Source organism: Dysidea avara, chromosome 10 (assembly GCF_963678975.1).
Source record: "Dysidea avara chromosome 10, odDysAvar1.4, whole genome shotgun sequence".
NCBI classification, from domain to species: domain Eukaryota; kingdom Metazoa; phylum Porifera; class Demospongiae; order Dictyoceratida; family Dysideidae; genus Dysidea; species Dysidea avara.
The window spans coordinates 21,283,974-21,305,299 of NC_089281.1; the positions used below are offsets into that span (position 1 = coordinate 21,283,974).

The following is a 21,326-nucleotide window of genomic DNA, read 5'->3' on the forward strand; positions in this document are numbered from 1 at the left end:
GTTACACTACTTTAATCAAACTAAATTAACTATCGTAAAAACCATGCGGAGCAGCTAGAAACTTTCACTTTGGTACAGGCAATCTCTATAGTCGGGTGCATCTTCAACACAAATTAATTCTTTAAGTGTACATGTTTTAGGAATTACAGCCCATCAAAGTAAAAATTCATGAAGTTATACATCAGTGATAGTAAACATACAGTATCCCAGTGAAGCCATACTTCAAAAATTTACTGGAACTGTTTGGTCAAAGTAGTTATTGTCCAGACAATACAATGGAACCTGTTAATCCTGTTAATCAGGATTCTTAACAATAATTTATAAGGCCATAAAGCAGAAAAATCCCAGACCTAACTAGTAACTATAAGTGACTTGAAACTGACTCTGTGATTACAAGCTTGCTATAGTAGGCCTCAGACAATTGTTTGTCTATGTTGCATGACATCCTACATGGCAGATCATACACTGTCTGAAGCTATATATTGTAGCTATAGCTAGCTACTCAAGTACATCCAGCATTTTGTAGACTATCCTATACTAAGAAACTGTTTAGACATTCTGCTGCGCACTGGTGGAATGATCTGCCTGATGAAGTTGCTCTGTCCTCCACTTTTCCTTCCTCAGTGTATGATTTACTATTGTGTAATGATGTGTAATTTGTATGTGTATTTTTTTGTTTACTTATTGCTTATTGCTTTTGTACCTGTGTGTTTATTGTAGTTGTAAATTGTTTTCTGTATTTGTAAATTGTTTTCTGGATTTGTTGTTTGTACGCTCTTGTATGGAAGAACGGCTATGCCGAGTACTTGAGCTTAAATAAAAAATCAATCAATCAAAAATCAATCAATCACATTCTTTGTCCCTTGCACCACTAAAATCTGCTATAAATTACTGTAGATTTATATGGAATATAGGTACGTACGTTGTATAATTTGTAATTTAATAGCTTTGAAGTTGCTTACCGATAACCAGGGGCGGATCCAGAGTTTGGAAAGGGGGGGTGCACTTTGCTAAAAGTTGAAGAGCAAAAAAAAGGTCACAGCAATAATAGCTGCCCTTTACCAAATGTATATACTATAAAGTATATAAAGATCCTTATTTATAGCTTCATAGTTAAGCTACACTGCCTCATGAACACTGTGACTGCTTTATTAGAGTGACTGCTCTATTAGAGTATCTCGATCTTTTATGCAATTTTTTTGAAAGAAATGAAGGGGGGAGGGAGGTGGGCGTCCCCCTATGCCCGGATCCGCCACTGTAGCTATCCGCTGTCCTTTTACATCTGTTCTGTCAGATCAATTCACAGTTGTCGTATACTACTGTAAATTTACGCAATATTTTGGACAGTCCACATATCACGTGAATAACGAATTAAGCGCACGCAAGCCGCATAGTCTCGTGCCCAGACCCCACCCACTACTCAACAACGAAGTGGGTGGGGTCTGGGCACGAGACTAACGCAAGCAATGCCCAAGGCCAAGGCTGAAGTCCTCAGTCCTCAGCTGAAGTAGATCGACGTTCCTCGCACTTGTAATAGTGCTCTGCATGACTGTAGTTAAGTTAGTTATCATTTAATATGTATTTATGTAAATGTCGACGGTGTTTTCGGGTGTTGTTGTTTTAGCTACGTGGGCTGTGGCCTACCGGCTTATAGTTTCAGGTCATTCAAGTGACCTCTGGTTCCCATTCATTGGCGGGGAATCATTTTTACCACTTCATACAAGCATATATATATAATACCGGTAGACTTTTATATGAAATGTTTTGTGGGTGCTTATCCTTAGCTGTGACAAAGCTCAGTGTGGTTATGCACCTATCAATGTATTGCCCCACTGCCCCCCATATGGGGCTATAGTGGGGATTTGACACAGCCGAATGCCATAGTAGGGCAAACCTATCTTGTCAAATCCCCACCGTTGGCCCCAGTTGCAACGCGGGATTTACTTGGGATTTGACATAGCGAAGGAAGTTACAACAAAAAAATATTTTGGTGCTTACTGAACGATCGTCAAATGCCCCATAGTGGGGCAGCAGTTTCGTGTCAATTCCCCCTGTAAAGCCCCACTTACGCCCGAGGCGGGGGTGGTGGGGCAATACATTGATAGGTGCATTAGCTGAACGTCACACCACAGGTAATACATATGAAGAAGTTTACTACATGGCACGGAAATAATCTGGCTTAATCACGGAACACGGTAATTTTCGCAAACTAACCTGCAGAACTGATTCACAGTGCTTTTGTTTCATTGTAACACTAATGTAGTGAAGATTAATGGCTGTCAAGACATTGAAATAGCTCAGAGCGTTCCCTTCCAAATATCCTCCATTCAATTCGCCATAGAAAAAGTAAGTGATTTTCAACCTTAAGATGACACGCTTAAATTTCCTCTGATTTCTTTCTGCTATAGCTCATCTTAATTGCTATTCACTGTTCGGAATCTGAGGTATCTATCATGTGTTACGGGTTATTACGCCTTTTATTGCATGCCCCCGAAACGCCCAATACAAAATGTATGGGGAAATTTGCTACACCTGGTCGGTTTAGGCCATTTTGACACACCTACATTTCCGTGAATTGGACTTCTTTTGGTATCATTGTACTCACAGAGAGTTGCTCTACACATATCAAATTCGGAAAGTTACTAAACAGACTTGAGGTAAGCGGTACGCGATAATTAATTTAAAATTTTAATGATTTTTCAATCGAAGTGTATTGGACATGCCTGTTCCAGCTGGCATTTTTGCCATGAACAAAAGTATAGCAAATGTCCGCAAACCTCTTGATATGATACCGTGTACTCCTTTATATTATATCTTACTCATAGCTACCAAGTGTGATGATAATACTTCTCCCAGCCGTATAGCTAGTTCATGTGTCAACAACATGTATAGTCAGTGAAATATGTGTTCAGTAAACGTAACTTATATCATTACAGAATGAATACACACAAAGTGATCATATATTGGATGTTTCTGATGATGATAATTCATCCTTGTGTAACAATCTTGTCAAGGTAAGCAACATGGAGCTAGCTATATATTGTCATAAAGCCACTCCAAATATATATATATTCTCTGTTTCCCCTGCATTTGGTTACTGTCAGCTCCATTATTCCGTATTCTTCCATATTTCCGGTTATTCTTGCATACTGTACAGGCTCAGTAAAAGCTGTCTTGTAACAGTGTCAGATCACATGTTAGTCAGTAGCGCTATCAAGTTGGCACAAATTCACTTTTAAAGGAAGGTACAAGCTTGAGTATGCTTTTATGCAGCTTTTTATGGTTGTGCCAGGCAAATAATGGCTTGAAAAGCTGCCAATATTATAATGGAAAAATGGAGATGGACTGCCCGTCCGCATGCAAATATGCCTGAGTCCAGTGGAAACAGAGAATTTGGCCAAACGCCAATTAAGATTTAATATTATGGCATGCATAGACAAATCTAGGAGACGCTGTTCACAAGAGACCTGATTGGGGGAGCAAGAAACTTTACTGTTTGTTCTGCTAGAATGGAATTCTATAGTTATGGTAGCTACACAAGCTATTTTTTCTCATGATCAGGATTGCTAAATGCATGAAGCATTCTTACATTCTAAGTTGGATATCTCCTGGGAAAGTTTTAAGACTCTGGCCATGGCATTTTAATGATTGTTGAGTGTGTGCTTTAAAAACATGTATTAGCTAACCTTTTCTGAGGTTTCCGTGTTAATTTTAAAAGCAAAATGAGGCAGTATCGCCACACTTCACAATTATGAGGGTGGGTAAAACCGGGAGTAAGGGCAGGAGATAGGTGGGTAAAACCAGGATGAGGATTGGGAGATCATGTGAGTTCAATTCATTTGTAGCATGTAAGTAGCTAGAACATGAGAATAGAAAGCTTGTCATGTGTTGGATTTTACATTAAAAACTTTTGGCAGCTTTTGCTAGATCCTTCCACCAAAACAATCAAGATGCTCATAGAGCATCGCTGAATCAACAACAATCTTATTCTGACACAGGGAAGAGTCCCAAAACAGATATTTCTTTGTTTGTCAGCTTTTGACTTAAGAGATCACATTGATTTGAAGCTATTATACTGTACATAGATATAGTCTACACTGGCTGCTGATGGTTCTATTAGAGTATCTCAATCATTTCAGTGGAGGATCCAGCAAAAAACTACCCAAAGTTATTTTGATGTAACATCCAACATATGACAGGCTTTATTGATCTGTTCTCATCCTCTAGATCTCCACTTGCATGCTACAAATATATCTCGACCTCCCGCTCTCCACCCCAGATTTATATACCCACCTATCTCCCATTCTTGCTTCCATTCTCACTTCCAGTTTTACTCACTGTCATGTTCACTAGTGCAGTAACTGCTGTATTAGAGTATCTCAATCTTGACACATTTGCCCAATTGCTTTGTAGTGATGCAGTTTATATTGAATGTAAATCTATAATTGTAGAGTATTTGTCTTCTAATTACCTGTACATTGATATGGAGAGAATATTCCCCATCTTGTTTTTGGTGTAAATCCAGGGGGAGGTGAGGCAAGAGAGGGGTCAGGTGACAATTCCCCCCTCAGATTCACCTATGTTTATGAATATAATTATGTATGTGATCTATTACAACAAAACAGTAGCTATACACACATAACCAACGGCATAATATTGAATTTATGTTTTTTGAGCCCTATAGCTAGCTATTATGTGCTTTATAGAAATTCATGAATGCTGTGTATAGTGGTATGTTATTACTTTGGTTATCTTTGGATTTACAACCATATAATGTATTCAAGTTTGCACTGTTACACATCATTACAGCTATTATATAACCTTGTGTGTATACATTATTATAACTTTTTAATTATTATTATACTCAGTAGTGACAGATTATTAAGGTGTTATTAGAGCATTTCAGCCTGTGGAGATATACAAAAATGCATCACTTTATAAAAGTGATGATATCCCAATAAATAATATTTCACAGTAGCTACATTGAAACATTCTGTGAAAGCATTAAGATACTGGTAAAAGTACTTGGATTTTGTTAAATCCACTTAAATGGTGATGCTATACTATAATGTATTGTATCATCTCCTCTGAAGTGTTACTTATTCATTCACCAGTGAAGACATGACTTAACAAAACCCTGCAAAACATTGCTTATAGACCTATATAGAATTTTGCGTGGGTGAGATCAAAGAAAAAAGTGTGCTTTAAATTTCATAAAGTATACCTTACGGCAAACAGTACTTTATTACCCAAAGAGTGCTTTATTGTACAATTAAAGCACTCTTTGTGGGCAATAAAGCACTCTTTGTGGGCAATAAAGCACTCTTTGTGGGCAATAAAGCATTCTTTGTGGGCAGTAAAGCACTCTTTGTGGGCAGTAAAGCACTCTTTGTGGGCAATAAAGCACAGTTGCCCATGTGCTCTACTGCAGGTTAATAGCCCATGGCACTCATACCAGTATGACTAATCACTCAAGCCAGTGCAGGCTGATAGCCCGCACCACACTGAGTGGTCAATCACCCCAGCCAATACAAGTTCTACCACTGGATTGTTTTTATAGACATATCTAAATACTGGTGGGAGAAGGTAAAGTTGCTGTTACGTTTGTTAATGTAAATGTGGAGATATGGAAATACTTCACCATGTGTCACAATAGAATCGATTGTGGGCGGGTTGTGACCAAAACCTGCCAAATTATACAATGAACGTCAACCATGTTAATAAAACACGAGGCAAAGCCGGGTGCTTTATTAGCATCAAGGCCAAATGCCAAGTGCCTTATTTTTCATATAGCACAAGTAAGGCAATGCTTTAAATGATTTATGGAACTTTCTAGTGGTAGCTTGCAGCCATGCACTAGGACTCATAATTAACACACATTGCACAAATTATTAGCATCTCGGCCGTACGCCTCGTGCTTTATTTTTCATATAGCACTCGCAGCAGCGCTTTAACATATACATATAGTCATATATATGCATCATGCATATGCAATGGTATGCACCTGGCAAGAATTCATCTGTATGCTAACTATGCTTGTTAGCTATCACTGCATGGGTAGTTAAAAACCTTTTGTTTGTTTTAATGTATGCATGTGTTTGATGTATGTATGTATATATATATGTCAGGGCACTGCTGAAAAGCAGTGGTTTACACTGATGCAGCTTTCCCTTTTATAAAGCTGAGGTAGTCATGCATGCTAATTAAACCCATACAAATTCTGATACTCCTACTCATGGCTATATCCATGTAAAGACTTACCACAGTCATGGGAGTTTGGTTGACTAAAACTGTTTCTCATATCTTATTATAGTGACTATACAGCTGCATCAACGTTAGCACAAGAGTTGCTCTGTTAACAATATGCATTGGTGATGATTTATATCAAGAGGCCAGGAGCACCACACAGTTGGGTCTGTTGAACTTCTGATGACATGTTTATGGCTTGTCAGTGACTCAGTGCAGTATATTGTCCTTGTTTTCTCTAGGGACACCTTCCAATCAGAGGAATCAGGTTAAGTCCAGCAGACCTGAAAACCAAAAAGTACCACAATATACTCTTATAGATTGGTGAAACACTCTTTAATATAACAGTCAGTTGTTGTAGTGCATTAATCACGCAGTTTAAAACCATTCAACAATGCACTGAGTTGAAGATTAATGATTATAGTTTTGAGGATAGCCATGCATATAAGACACTTCACAACAGTCTGTCTGATAATTTTACTTACCTACGTTGTTTCTTAGCTACTACTTGTCTGAACTTGCATTGAAAACAAACGATAGTTCCATCCAAAATATTGCAACATTTGTTTTAATTACGCTGTGATAGTGTTGTACATGACTTTTTTTGAATAAAAATTCTTTTACATTTAGCCCCTTGTGTGTTCAGTTTGAAGATCAGTCAACAAAATGTTCTAATTACACTTTCAGTGATGTTTACAATTTTCCCAACCAATCCAGTCAGACCACCACAATATTGATGAATGTCACTAGTACTGTTAGTGGGAGTTTCTGTAGAGACAGAGTGTTGGAGTTCCTTTGTAATTATTTGTTTCCTTCGTGCGAAGATAATCTTCCAATTCCAATATGCAGCGACTCTTGTTCAAAATATTTAAGAAGTGGAATTTGTATGGAAGATTTACAAAATGTGTTAAGTTTACTAGTAGTTGAGGGTTATCTTAACACATCAGTGGATGAACTAATAGAGGATAATTGTTCCCTACCCCATAGTGCTCCTGTTAGTAACAATTGTAATAACTTAACAGGTGAGTGAATTTAGCCAATGTATTATCATCAGTAACTGTTACATTTAAACTGCAGATGTACCGAGTAGCTCTGATCATGTTCGGTAAAGAATGTAATATTTTAACATTAATTTTATGTTTTGTTTCATTCTCATTGCAGATGCCTACAAGTACCCCAAAACAACTTTTGTAGAACCCAGAGGAATTTTACGGACTATGCAATTGATGTTGCTCGTTTGCATGTTGACATTGTTGATGCTTGGAATAAGCTACGAGATGTATTTTTAAATTCACCGGATGTAAATAACTTTTGTTTTAGTCTAGTAGCATGGAGTGCCTGTTTCTATAGCTTCCCACCTTGTAAAGATTTCAAACTTTTATTGCCATGTGAACAAACTTGTGACTTTTTAACTAACAACATTGAAGTATGTTTGGATGATGTCCTTGATACTTTTAGACGGCTGAATTTCACAATTCTTAAAGATTATTTTTTTGTGGACTTCGATTGTTATACTACTGATGATTATTACATTAACTTCAAGCAACCTTACTTTTTACCGACCCCTTGTTTTACACCTTTACCTTTTTTGAATGGTAAGCCATTGGTTATACCAAGAGTATACGTAATTAATTAATTTATTATTTATTCTTGGTTATACTCACAAGTGTAGGGAAAGCTAGTAGGGAACAAGGATCATCATGTAAAGTGCACTATTTTAGTACAATTATCCATCATGGCTAAAGTAGGGATTACATTTGCACTTCAGCAGGTGATGATCCCTGTTTAAGCACTTTTTATGATCTCTAATGGCTTGTAAAATTCCTAATTTTTCCTTACATTTGTTTGTTAATTATTTGTAATGTAAACCATCATTTATATAATGGTGTAGGACGTATATATGAGACTATAATTGTATGTCAAAATGCTAACATGTGCCCCTATACGAATAAAGAACTGTAGCTGCTTCTCATAGTTTTCAACCATAACTTTATACCATAGAAAGGTTAATGGTCACTACTATGAAATGTTGGGGTCTCACTCAAATATCAAAACTGTTCTATATACTTGAGCATGCATGAACTGTGACTAATAACTCCAATATCCATGGCTAGTGGCTAAAACTATTTTTTTACAACTAGCCCTAACATGAGACGGGGGTTGCGGGGGGGTACACAGAGTGTGTTTGAAGAAAGTACTTTTTATGCTATATAATTATTGCCATAAGTCTCCAAACAGTTAAACTAAAGAAAGCGGGACTTGTGTGACAAACTGCCTGTAAAAAGGAAAACTGTATGGATTTCTGACAAACTAGTGGGATCTGGGACAGGGAAATTTTGAAACATAAGTGTGCCAAGATTGAATCTAGAAGCAATTTTAGAGAAATGATTGAGATCTGAAAGTAACTAGCAAGCTGAAGGGACAAAATTTTAAAATAACAACAACTATGTAACATACATACAAGTCTTAATTGTTTTATTGGATTTTAAGGCAATTTAAAAATTATTTTATAGTGGACTGTATAAGAAACTTCTATCCCACTGAAGCCATACATCAAAGTAGACAACTGGGAGTATATGGTAGTTAAACCCCAGTGCATGGTAGTTAAACTCCAGTACATATATGGAAATTACACATTAAGTTAAAAGAAGTGCAATCAAAGCAAACAGAAGCTATACACACCATAAAATCTACAAGTTCAGCAAAATTTGAAGCCATACCATTACAAAAACTACATATTCAGCAAACAATAAGCCATATACAATGGGTAGGTAAAAACAGTGGACCCAGGGACCAAGGACCAGGGGACCCGGGGACCCACAGTAATCCAACTCTTCTTGGAATTTTATACACTTCACAGCATTCTATACTTGTACTATAGGTACCTCTGCAAGTAGTCTATCCACTTTTTCTTCAGTCACGGCGTCTCACATGATGTTTACACCAATTAGAAATTTATAAGCGCCTCTGAAAAAAATCTGAAGCAGACTACATTTATAGGCCACTGCCCGCTGCACAATAAGCATACTAGTCTATTATACCGCCTAGCTACTAGAGTAGTTTAGGAACATTGTGCAAATGCTCCATGCATGACATATGAAGAGCTGCTGGAACTTGCTTAGCTTGGTTTAGCTAGTAATTGCTTGCCTGCTGCACAATGAGCATGCTAGTCTATTATGCCACTTAGCTAATAAAGTTGTGCAAACAAATATTCTGGGGAAATAGTGAGTGACCTATAATTAATGCAGTCAGCTTCAGACACTTTTTCAAAGGCACTTATAATTTCTAATTGGTGTAAACATCATGTGAAACGCTACGAGGGGGGAAAAGTGGATTGGCCATGCAAGGCTACTTGCAGAGGTATCTAGGACAGGTATAGAATACTGTGAAGTGCATAAAATTCCAAGAAGAGTTGGATTTCCGTGGGTCCCCAGGTCCTTGGTCCCTGGATCCCTGGGTCCACTGTTTTTACCTACCCATATACAACTGATCATGACATGTTTATTAACACATTGTTTATGAACTTGACTACTTCAAAGTGTGGGATAGAAGCCAGTTCCCTGTTGGCAGAATTCATCGTTCAACAGGGAACGATGAATGTCGAAGCATAGGATATCTAGTTATCAACACCTCAGCTTTGCCTCGGGTTGATAACAACGATATCCTACTCGTGGTGGGGTTTAACTATAACTTAAAACTAGTTGGATGTAAGGCAATTTTAAATCAAAGAGTAAACCATGAAATGGAAAATTTTGAAAATGGCTATCTCAAGATAGGATCTTGAGGTAGCTACTTTTAGTCAAATCCCTGTAGTAAATTGTAAAGAGTTAAGATATATAAAATGTAAGTATATATAAATTTGAGTTTACACATTTTTGTTGAAATTTACAACTAGCTCAATCACCATTTACGACTAGCTTTTTGGCCACAACTATATAGCCCCTTTTTAAACATCTGCCCAATAACTGCAGGTGATCTTAAAACTTTTGCCCTTTCCTACAATTCATTTTCTGAATTTTAATATCATCTGTGTTACTATATATTGTCCTCATGCAATGAACACATATGTGACCAGATTTTACAGAACCGATCCAAATCGCACATCAGGCAAAATCAAACTAACACCACCAGTGGATAGCTACACTATCGTACTACAAGTTTTGACCCTCAGCACTACTCAAACTACACGAGGCTGGTTTTTACACACGTCTTTTCTGGGTGGTGTGGAGTGCTCAAATGGTGGTTTCAGGCCTTCTGAAGGACCTGGCTTGGCAAGAGTCAGTGGTTTACTGGTGGACAGCCTTATAATGTTGGCCAGACGTGTTCTCTGCTGATTTTGCTACATATCAGCCACTAAGGAGCCAGCACAGCCCTGTAATCTGGTGTCTGGACTCCAATCGTGGTCTACCTCCATTTTGAGGTCTAACGTTTGCCCTCCCCGCCACCCCCCAGCCTCCACCCCTTTGTGAGCACTCGTGATACTAATTCGCTCGTCCAACTGCTCAGATTTTCTATCTTATTTGGCGGGAAACTGTACAAGCAGCTACAAGTACTGGAAGTGGCTTGAAAGGTAACAGATTGATGCATCTTTTGTGTAAATTTCATACGCGTGCTTGCTATCCTTGGAGAGTTATGCTGGCTTCAATTCTTTAAAACCGTTTATCTCGGAACTTCTAATGTGCGATTTGGATCGTTTTTCCAAAATCCAGTCACGTATATAGAAAATTCCAGTGAAGCATGTTCTAATTGCACACATTGTCTAAGACTGGGCCACGTACAACCAAGTATGTATATACTCCAACAGGACAACCTAACAGTGATATACAATAGTATATATAGCCAACGTATTGTGTGGTCCAGGGCAAGAGAATGATACATATACAGTAATTACTTTTAGTGGTGCATGATATACGTAAACATGAGTGATATAACAGTATTATAGTAGCTTGAACTACTATATAAAGTAACCATTGCTACAACAGAATTATGACCAACTGCTGTATAGAGTAAGTGATGTAGTATCTCACATTGTGCAAGTTGGTATATAAATTTAAGGCACACAAGACTGAAGAAACTTAGCTATACTTTACATTCTTGTTGCTATTATGTTTTCACACAAATTTACCAGCTGAAACTGTGCCCTCTCTGCACAATGGTCTGCCAAGCAAGATGCTATGCTATTATGGCACCTGAAAACAACTGTGAAACATGCATGAAACTAATGCAAACTTTGATACATATTAACCTGTTCTATATGCCTGCTTTCACAAATGAAATGCAGTCATTTCTGGTCCATCTCCTATGAGCACATGCAGTAGTCATGGACTCCTGCCTAGCGTATGCACCAGATTTAATGGAAGCATTGTGTACATCTTCAACTGCCAGCATGAAAATGCATAGTTGTTAATATACATTTGTCATCATATTTTGGTTTGTACATATGTTCATGGTCCTTAGAGTCCATGTTGTTTATGTAGCCAATAGTATAAATAATGCAGTTTTTCAAAATCTATTTTGCAAACTAGTCACTCATTGACTGTAAACAATAAAACCTCTCCCAAAACAAAATATAATGTCTAACATCTGTGAAACTTTATCACACTGAGGTACTACCTTTTGTATGCACAAATTACACTTATTCTATACCATTAACAGATAATACCAACACTGGTGGAAGCAGCTCGGGAATAAATGCTGGAGGCATTGTTGGATTATGTCTTGTCTTGTGCATAGTCATTCTTCTTGTGATTGTGGTTGCAACTTGTATATGGAGAAAAAGAGAGCAGAAGAGAAAAGAAAAGGAGTAAGTAATAGTAAAAGCACAGGGATGTATGGCTTTGTACTTTATGTAACTATAGTGACTGCATAACAAGACACATGTTTTGAAAACTGCATGCACCAATTTTTTACTGCTTGGTTTTTCTTGAGTGAATTCATTTTCCATGTAGGTTTGTTGTAGTCTTAAATCGTATGGTGACCAACCCTAACTTTGATGATAGAACACTTGGATCACATTATGAGAAGTATGATTCATTTACCAAACCCAGTAGTGACAAACATAACTGGAAATCTCTTACTTCACGTTGTACGTATCTTGATTTTAATTATTGCTTGAATGTTATAGTATACTAATCACCATAGTTATGAAGTCTACTCAACCTATATTGTATCAGTTTGAAAAAAACCTCATGGGGTACATAGTTGACTCTGACAAGTTGTATATACAGGAGCCAATTGGTGAAGGTAATCACTGATGCTAGCTGTACAATGTTGTAAATTCCACATTGATGGCTTTTTACGTGTTGTAACTATTTTCTAAGAATTTGTATTTGTGCAGGTGCATTCGGTAAAGTATACAAAGGAGCGTACACTAAAGATGGTGAAACAATGGAAGTTGCTATAAAAACACTGAGAGGTAAACTGCTAACAAATATAGGTATTTACTATACAAATAGTGAACATATAGCATAACAATTTATTTATGTTTGTTTGTTTGTTTGTTTGTAAAAGATATCGTACGCAGTGAAAATAACCTTTACAGAAGTATATAGTCTTAGTCCATCTTACATCAATTGTAGCATTAAAACCAAGAAAACACTTATACAGGCAGCCAGATACTGAATTTTAAAAAGTCCCCTAAACCTGTACCGTACACAAGGAAATTTTGACATCAACAAAATTTGACAAGTTTGACGAATCAGTTTGATTCATCAAATTTAAATTCATCAAATACTTATAAGCGCCTTTAAAAGTACAAGTTTTGTCGACAATTTCTTGATTTTCGTCAACGTTTTATTCGTCAAATCTGCTGAAGTGTGAATTCGTCAATTTTTTCTTATGTCAAAATTTCCTTGCGTACGGTAATTTGGTCTGACTGTCTTATCACAGTTGCAAGGCTAGAGGCCAAACAAAACAGTTGATGGCCACCTGCATGTGCATGCATTTCATGCCACAGTAACTCATGGATGGCATGTGCCTTTTCTGGTTTTGATGAGTGTCTGTGTTCTGCACTTTGCCATTCCTTTTATCTTTAATGACATGGTCTTTTTCATGCAAGGAAACCATACTGAGGTGTTAATTTTACAGCTTTCCTTAGATACTACAAAATTATTTGAAGCACTTAAGAGGAAGTTAATATGAGTATATAGCTGCACTTATAAAGCAATTGCGTAGGACCATACACCCTTAAACAATCAGAACATGCTGCCATGTCCTAATTAGAAATGGGTAACCACTGCCCTTAGCTGCATTCAGTAGTAGGCAAAAAACCACTCCCCTTTAATCTATTGCATATCAAAAATAACATATTTTAATAAAGCAGTCACAGCCATGCACACATGTAATACATATACCCTGTAGCTATGCTATAACAAAAAGCCAACTAACTAGTACAATTAAAAAGCGTTACTTTAAAGTAGGATTCCAGTAATAAAAAGTAGTGAAACAAGAAATATGAACGATGGTAGCTAGTCTATTTGGGAATATCCCTACTTTGGCATTGAACAGTTGATAGTAACATACCAATTCCTTCATTTTTAATCAATTGCACTAATAATAACTAAACAGTCAATGCATTTTTAAAATCAAAATATTGATTTGAATTTTGTTCTATTCATAGCAACCACATTCTCTAAAACAGAAGAATTCATTAAAGAATGTATTATAGCTAAAGAACTAGATCATCCAAATGTATTGGGCCTTATTGGTGTTAGTATCATTAAAAGCGAAGCTCTACCACTGATGATATTACCTTATATGCACAATGGTGATGTTAAATCATATTTGAAATCAAAGAGAGAAGGAATACTATATCTGAATGAGACTGGTCTACCAGAGGTTTGTAACTGTATGTGCTCAGTACTAATCTAATTGTATACATTGACACTATAGGGTTTGAGTAATGGCATTCTTACAAAGATGTGTTGTGATATTGCTAAAGGAATGGAGTACCTTTCATCATTACATATTGTACATCGTGACTTGGCTGCCAGGAATTGCATGTAAGATACCAGCCATGCAGGGCTGGAATTGTAAAATTACTTGATGGTACAATAATATATACAAGGCAAATACATACATAGGAGATTTCCCCATGCAACTCGAGATTACTGTCCCTCATCACAGGATGTGATCATCCCCTATAAATGTATATACAGAAACTGCATGCTCTGTTTGAGTCACCACTCCAACTCATGGGTAATGTATATATGACTTCCTTTCTGCTCTCTTCAACAAGTAATGTTAACTGTATTTATTAGTATTGTTGTGCTAGATTTACAGTTTGTAAACAGTTGAACAACTAACCATGTATACTATATGCAGCAAGTAATTAGTGTACTACCTTTGATTTGAGCCCTAACACACTACCAATTTTTGCATGTTTAATAGTTTTACTGTTGCAGGATGGATAAAGACATGATAGTTAAAGTGGCTGATTTTGGATTCTCCCGTGATGTTTATGTGTCAGACTACTACAGATTAAATCGTAATACTCCACTACCAGTAAAATGGCTAGCTCCTGAATCATTGTGTGATAGAGTGTTTACAGTCAAGTCAGATGTAGTAAGTATAGACACAACAATGATGGTGAATTGTTGTTTAACTGTACAGTGGTCATTTGGGATAACCTGTTGGGAGATTTTCTCATTGGGGTTAGAGCCATACCCTTCAGTGGATGTGCTTCAGATGACCAACTATCTGAAGGAAGGAGGAACACTGGACCAACCACCTCTCTGCTCTGATGAAATGTATGTTGAACATAATGACTCACACTCATTGCCTATCCATGTAAGTCATGCTGCAGGTACATCAAAGCTATAACAGCTTCTCACATTACAGTTTTATTGGGTGCCCATTATTCAATGATTATTGTACACAGTACTATAGTTATATGTATGAGTCTGTTCACCTGTAGTCTGGTGAATCACCAGTGCTTAAGTGACTACAGGTGAACAGACTAGTGGTGAAAGCCATGGCATCAAGAAGTAAACACGTGTTCTCTATCCAATTGTTTTGCACTGGAATCAGTAACGCATGTAGAAAGCATGTTCACAACACGTTCACATCCAAATTTTCCCGATACTAAATATTTTAAGGCTTCTTAACTCACTTTTTCTGACTAGTAGCTATCATGGCACTATCATACAGTATGATAGTACTGGGGACAGCGAAGGTGTAGGCCTGGCCCGTAATATAATATAACCCAAAAACCTGCCTCGATTTTTCCTCACAACAACATGACAGTATTGGTTGGGTAAAATCAAGCCCAAATGTGTCTTCAGATCAACCCGAAATGTTTCCGTTAAGTTGCTACAGAATTTGTTTTTAAAAATTATTCAACAGAGTTTTCCAATGCCTGCCTGCCTGACGTGATTGTGAGTCATAATCTAGCATATAGTCCTGTGATTAACTCTATATAATATTGTGACTTGTTTTGTGAAAAGCAGGCTATTTAGTGGTTATGAACTTGCAATAAAGTTCACAAATAAGTATAAGAAAAATTAGGAATTTTAAATGAGAGTAGGGACAGTGTATAGTGCTGCAATAAAAAGTACTGAAACAAGCTGGATCGGAGTAGTATGTAATGTCTAAATACTGTAAAACAATAAGAAGTGAATGCACAGTAAGGATATTCACTCCTTATTGTTTTACAATATTTGGACATTACGTACTACTCTGATCCAGCTTATTTCAGTACTTTTTATTGCAGACTATACACTGTCCCTACTCTAATTTAAAATTCCTAATTTTTCTTATACTTGTTATAATATACCACTTCTGGTGTTTAGAAGGTTTATATGAATGTTTACCTGGTGCACAGTCTGTGTAACAGGAGCTATAAGATCTTAGGTGAATGTGAACAGATTTGTATATATTCACCTAGTTACTAAACTAATCTCTTATTTTGTGTGCATTATGGATCTATAGCTACTTATTCCATTGTGATGATTGTTGTGTTTAGGTATGAAATAATGAAGCGTTGCTGGCGGTTTCTGCCAGAAAACAGACCAACTTTCTTACATCTAGTGGAGAAGATTTGTCAGCTAAAAACAAGTGTAGGGTGATAACAATCACTATCAAATTGTATAATTAATTGTATAATTATATACTATTATGTTTACAACTAGTGATAAAGTTAGGGATACCTTTAGATGATTAGGCTGCCTCAGCTTACAAGGATGTTATTGTAAATCAGTTGTGCATTGTGGTAATGCTATAGTATACCCAATTGAAGCCAGTCTCCCAGCCATTTCAATGCAGCACTATTATGATCATGATGATATTATTTATGACAACATGCGAATAACAATGTATGCTCCATGACATTGATGTGTGTGACGTAATTGTTTGGTGTCCTATACACATCACTTCTGTATAGGTATAGGAAGTGTTTATAGAGAAGTACTTGCTACTGAAATGTATGTCAGGAGAATCATACATGCATTCATTACATAATTCCATCCATGTATGTACTATTCTCTATACAGAATAGTCACCAATCAATGATTTAAAAGCTATAGCAATTGTTTACAATATGGTGTCTATACCTTTATGGTGTGCATGCTGACTTATAAACTCAAATATGGTGGTCCTAAACTTAGTAAACTATACACTGCTGTATAGTGATAACTCCTAGAGTGGCTTTAATTGGATCCATTCTTGTCCAGCCATTTTCATAGCATTGTACTGCCTACTCTTGCACTGAATACATGTAATATCTTTTACATTTCTGCTTCACTGATATTGAGCATTCTGCCCATAGCCCCTCCCATTCTGCTAGCAAGTTTGTTGCCAGTGACATGAGCATTCTCTGATGAGAAGGAAGCACACTGATTTGTGTAGCATCATCTCCTAAAAAGATTAAATATGAGATCAGTTTGGCTACAGCTTTTAGAGTGTTGCATAAAGGATGTATTCATCAGTTGCCCGAGAAATTGATCTTGAGGTCTCTGCATCTGTTGTGACACAATCCTATTTGTAGATGTAGCTCCTATTTGCTGACTTGCTTTATGACCAAATCTTCCTGTTTTGGAGCAAGCTTAATCATTTGACCAAGTTTAGGTTTTTGTACATGATTCTAACCTGTCAGTTTAGCATTTTCTCTCAAAAGTAAATTTAGAACAAAACTGCTTTTCAGAAATGAACCCAAACCGCCTGTTGGGATAAAACTTATCCACTCGTATGTCTTCAATGGTATTATGAATTAATTGCCTGACAAAGGAGCTAGGGGGAGGTCACCATTATTGATTATTTGTTGTGATAGTGCTGAGTTACAGAGAAGTTTATCAAGCATTAGTAATGGTACAACTGTAATTATAATCTAGGCTCTACAGGTGAGGATTTGGTTCAATCTTCACTGGTGATACAACTGATGTATGTTTATTTCAGGAGTATATCATGTAGTAGTATATGCATGGAAAAATTTGCTAAATATTTTTTCCAATTTTGCTGTCTTTTGAAATTTAAATTAAGTAGTTGTAACCAAGCAACGTATTCATGAAACCATCTGCTATATATCTTATAGAATGCTCATTGTTTGGAATGAATCAGTTGAGATCATGATCACACATACAGAGATGTCTACACACCGCATTTAGGGCTTTCAATAAGCTTTGGCCTTGAGTCAATTCTAATGTACAAAACAATTTTAATCTAAGCCCTATAGCTATATATATAGTTTACAGAAATATCTTGACAGATGAAGCTTGCATGCTACTGAATGTTGTATCATTAGAAACTACATAAAAACAGAGTAGGTAATAAATAAAGAAGCCATGCACCACTCTATAACTGCATAGATGCTGGAACAGTAAGTTTGTATGTCTGGGTCTCTAATCATGTGAGCGACCACCTTATTACATAAAAGGACACATTAACTTATTGGAAGGCGACACATTGATGTGCTCAATAAAATTTGTATTATATGTTATAGTAGCAGCCACTTATAATAGCATGGTAGTTATGTAACACCAAGAAAGATTCTGAGTTATGTAATATTGTCAGAAGATAGAGTGTACACTGGACCAGTAATGTCTTTTGCTTGGCTATATTATGGTTTAAAGCATTAGTAAAGCGTTAATATACATTAACTTGTAGCTAAACTCATTACAGTAGTTGATAGTGTTTGTTGAATTATTGTTTGATGAAATATATTTAATGGATCAATTATGTGACATCACCAGACATTGCATTAGTTTACAGGAAGTTTTGTATCAATCAATCAATCATAGCTCTGTATAATGGATGAATGTATATAATTGCTTTAATGGATCTATCTAACTTGCTGGCTTACTGAGGTAATGGATTGTACCATATGAAAGCTAGCAGCTGTATATGTAAGCTATGAAAGTTATAAAATAATTACATTGCTGACATGTGCATGTACCAGTGTGTGTCTTTTTTTTGTTATTCAAAGAGTATACATAAATGAAAAAAAAAGTCAAAATTAGTTGTTCAATGTGACAAGATTCAATAGCTATTAATTTGTCATCTTTACATACTGTAATTGTGATGAATGTTGCAACTCCATGATATCTTGATGGTTGTATAAGTAGCTAAAATGTTTATGTGACTTCAGTACAGCTATAGAGAGCTTACTTCACAAATCAATAGCTATACACACCAGCTGGTCAATACATTATAATTGGTGACTCTAAAAACAGTAAAATATGTTAGTTTACACACACACACACAATTATGTGACATCACCAAACTATTTGAAGGGAATGTCTTTTCAACAAGCTGCTATATGAAGTCCTGTGGTAAACTGTTTACGTAATGATCTCACCACAATCCAATTGGCTCTCGTGTGGTTTCCTGTAATTAAAAGCTTAATGGTCTGCTGACGTCAACATGCAGTGCAATATCATTCTGCTATTAAAATAAGGCTGATACAGGTGCCTAGATCTACAGAGTGCTATAGCTATGCATTCTTATATACTGTTACATATTAGCTACTTATAAAACATCAAAATAAGTCTTGTTTATTAGTTATAGGTAACTCAAACACTGCAGTACAGGTTGCTGTCAGAATCTTTAGTTCTAGACACAGTAAAGCAGCAATAATAATATTATCGGTGTATCTCAATTTCAATACAGCTTGCTAGTTGGTTGTATAAATAGCTATAGCTACAATAAATGTGACTCCAATACAGCTAGAGAGCTCACTTCATAAATGAATAGCTACACTGTAGCTGGTCACTACATGTATAGCTGGTAAATGATGGAGTATATAACAATAAAGTATGTTAGTTTACACACACATGTGCGCACACACACACATACAATTTATATAGGTTACTTTTGTAACAGATGCAGGTAATGGATCAAGTATGTGACATCACCAAACATCCATTAGCATTAAAGGAAATCTTGTAGCTGATCATAAGATACTTTGTTAATGTTTGTGTATCCAAAATGCCAGGGACCCAGGTCACATATATAGTAACTGATACTAAAATAAATTTAAAATGTGCATGCATATGTACCCATAATAAATGTGACCGGGCCTGCGATAATAGGGCATGTGGGCACATGATTTTTGCCTACTTTTTCACACTCTCATCACTCATAACTTTTTGTACCATTATGCTATGGCATTGCAATTTTCGGCTTGTAGTAGGCATTTAATTGGCATCATGATGCAAGTTACAGAATGGAAATATACATTTTCAGTACTAAGATATGACCCGTAGAGTGATGGGGTGTAGTTTGTGCCCACATGCCCTGTTTTCGCAGGCCCGGTCACAAATAGCTAGTTGCATTGGATATAATTGTATGTAGCTGTCTTCATAGATGTGTTATTGTGACTGGGGCCTGCAAAAACAGGGCATGTGGGCAGTCTGAGCACATAAAGTTGGTTACTTTTTCAAAAACTTTTCATGCTACTATATGCTATGATCCATGCTAACTAAATTTTAGCCAATGTTTGTACAGGCCAGGTTTATGCTATTTCATGCAGTACTGAGCACAGGCCAGGATACAATTGCTGTTGCTCATGTAGCCATCACAGATAATTATTGCTGTTAAAACTAAGAATTTTTTTACTGTTGTCTATATACCAGTACCAGTGGTGGAAAAAAGGCTTTTACCATCATAATTACTGCCTGTATAAATTATCAATTGTAGTGATAACATTGTGTAGGCATCAGTGGTGGAATTAGGGGCCTTATACTGCAAAAAATTACCATGTATGACCTAGGTAGCTATAGCTAGTAGCAGTATCTATAAGAAGATGAAAGAGCAAGCAGAAGGGCTAAGCTCATGAACCTCTAGCATTCAACAATGAAGAGCTAAATTCTATTTTCTGGATTAAATTATAGTTGTTGATTATAGTGCTATTAAAAATGAATATAACTCCTTGTCACTATACAGCTTAACCTAAGCTATAAATTTGATGTTCAGCTTGAAAACTTTTCATGTACTATAGCTACTTCATTAATATTATTTTAGTTATATTTAAAGCATTAAAGCTACAATCCCAGAACCTGTATTCCTCAAGATGCAACATTCATCACAATTACAGTGTGTAAAGATGACAGATCAATAGCTATTGTCTTGCCACAATGAACAGCTAATTTGACCTTTTTCTCATTCCACTTCTCAAAATAGTTGATTGTCAAACATGAATGTTCACCTCAAACCTATATATATATATATAATGTATTTGTACGTATGTTGCGAAAAGGGTGTTATACTCTTTAATAGCACAAAAAAATATGCACTGCTACATATATACACATGTCAGCAATGTAATTATTTTATAACTTTCATAGCTTACATATACAACTGCTAGCTTTCATATGGTACAATCCATTACCTCAGCAAGCCAGCAATTGCAAGTTAGATAGATCCATTAAAGTAATTCTATCCATTCATCCATTATACATAGCTATGATTGATTGGTTGATACAAAACTTCCTGTAAACTAATGCATTGTCTGGTGATGTCATATAATTGATCCATTGAATATATTTCATCAAACAATAATTCAACAAACACTATCAATTACTGTAATAAGTTTAGCTACAAGTTAACATACATTAACACTTAACTAATGCTTTAGACCCAGACAAAAGACG

At 36.3% G+C, this 21,326-nt stretch overlaps 1 protein-coding gene across 1 annotated transcript; it reads left to right on the top strand.

Moving 5' to 3' along the window:
• Window positions 1–1,421: 1,421 nt before the first annotated feature.
• LOC136269185 (uncharacterized) lies at window positions 1,422–16,493 on the top strand. The gene is made up of 14 exons (XM_066064679.1): window positions 1,422–1,559; window positions 2,937–3,014; window positions 6,877–7,268; window positions 7,324–7,351; window positions 7,408–7,841; window positions 11,902–12,049; window positions 12,195–12,331; window positions 12,388–12,489; window positions 12,584–12,661; window positions 13,865–14,082; window positions 14,137–14,246; window positions 14,649–14,808; window positions 14,857–14,993; window positions 16,208–16,493. The coding sequence occupies exons 1-14, from the start codon at window positions 1,546–1,548 to the stop codon at window positions 16,308–16,310; spliced, it is 2,139 nt and encodes a 712-aa protein (XP_065920751.1). The 5' UTR covers window positions 1,422–1,545; the 3' UTR covers window positions 16,311–16,493.
• Window positions 16,494–21,326: the final 4,833 nt, after the last annotated feature.

Coding starts and splice junctions, on each gene's coding strand:
- LOC136269185 (XM_066064679.1), top strand. Junction 12,490..12,583: donor ACAGGAGCCAATTGGTGAAG/GTAATCACTGAT, acceptor GTATTTGTGCAG/GTGCATTCGGTAAAGTATAC. Junction 14,809..14,856: donor TTACAGTCAAGTCAGATGTA/GTAAGTATAGAC, acceptor TTAACTGTACAG/TGGTCATTTGGGATAACCTG.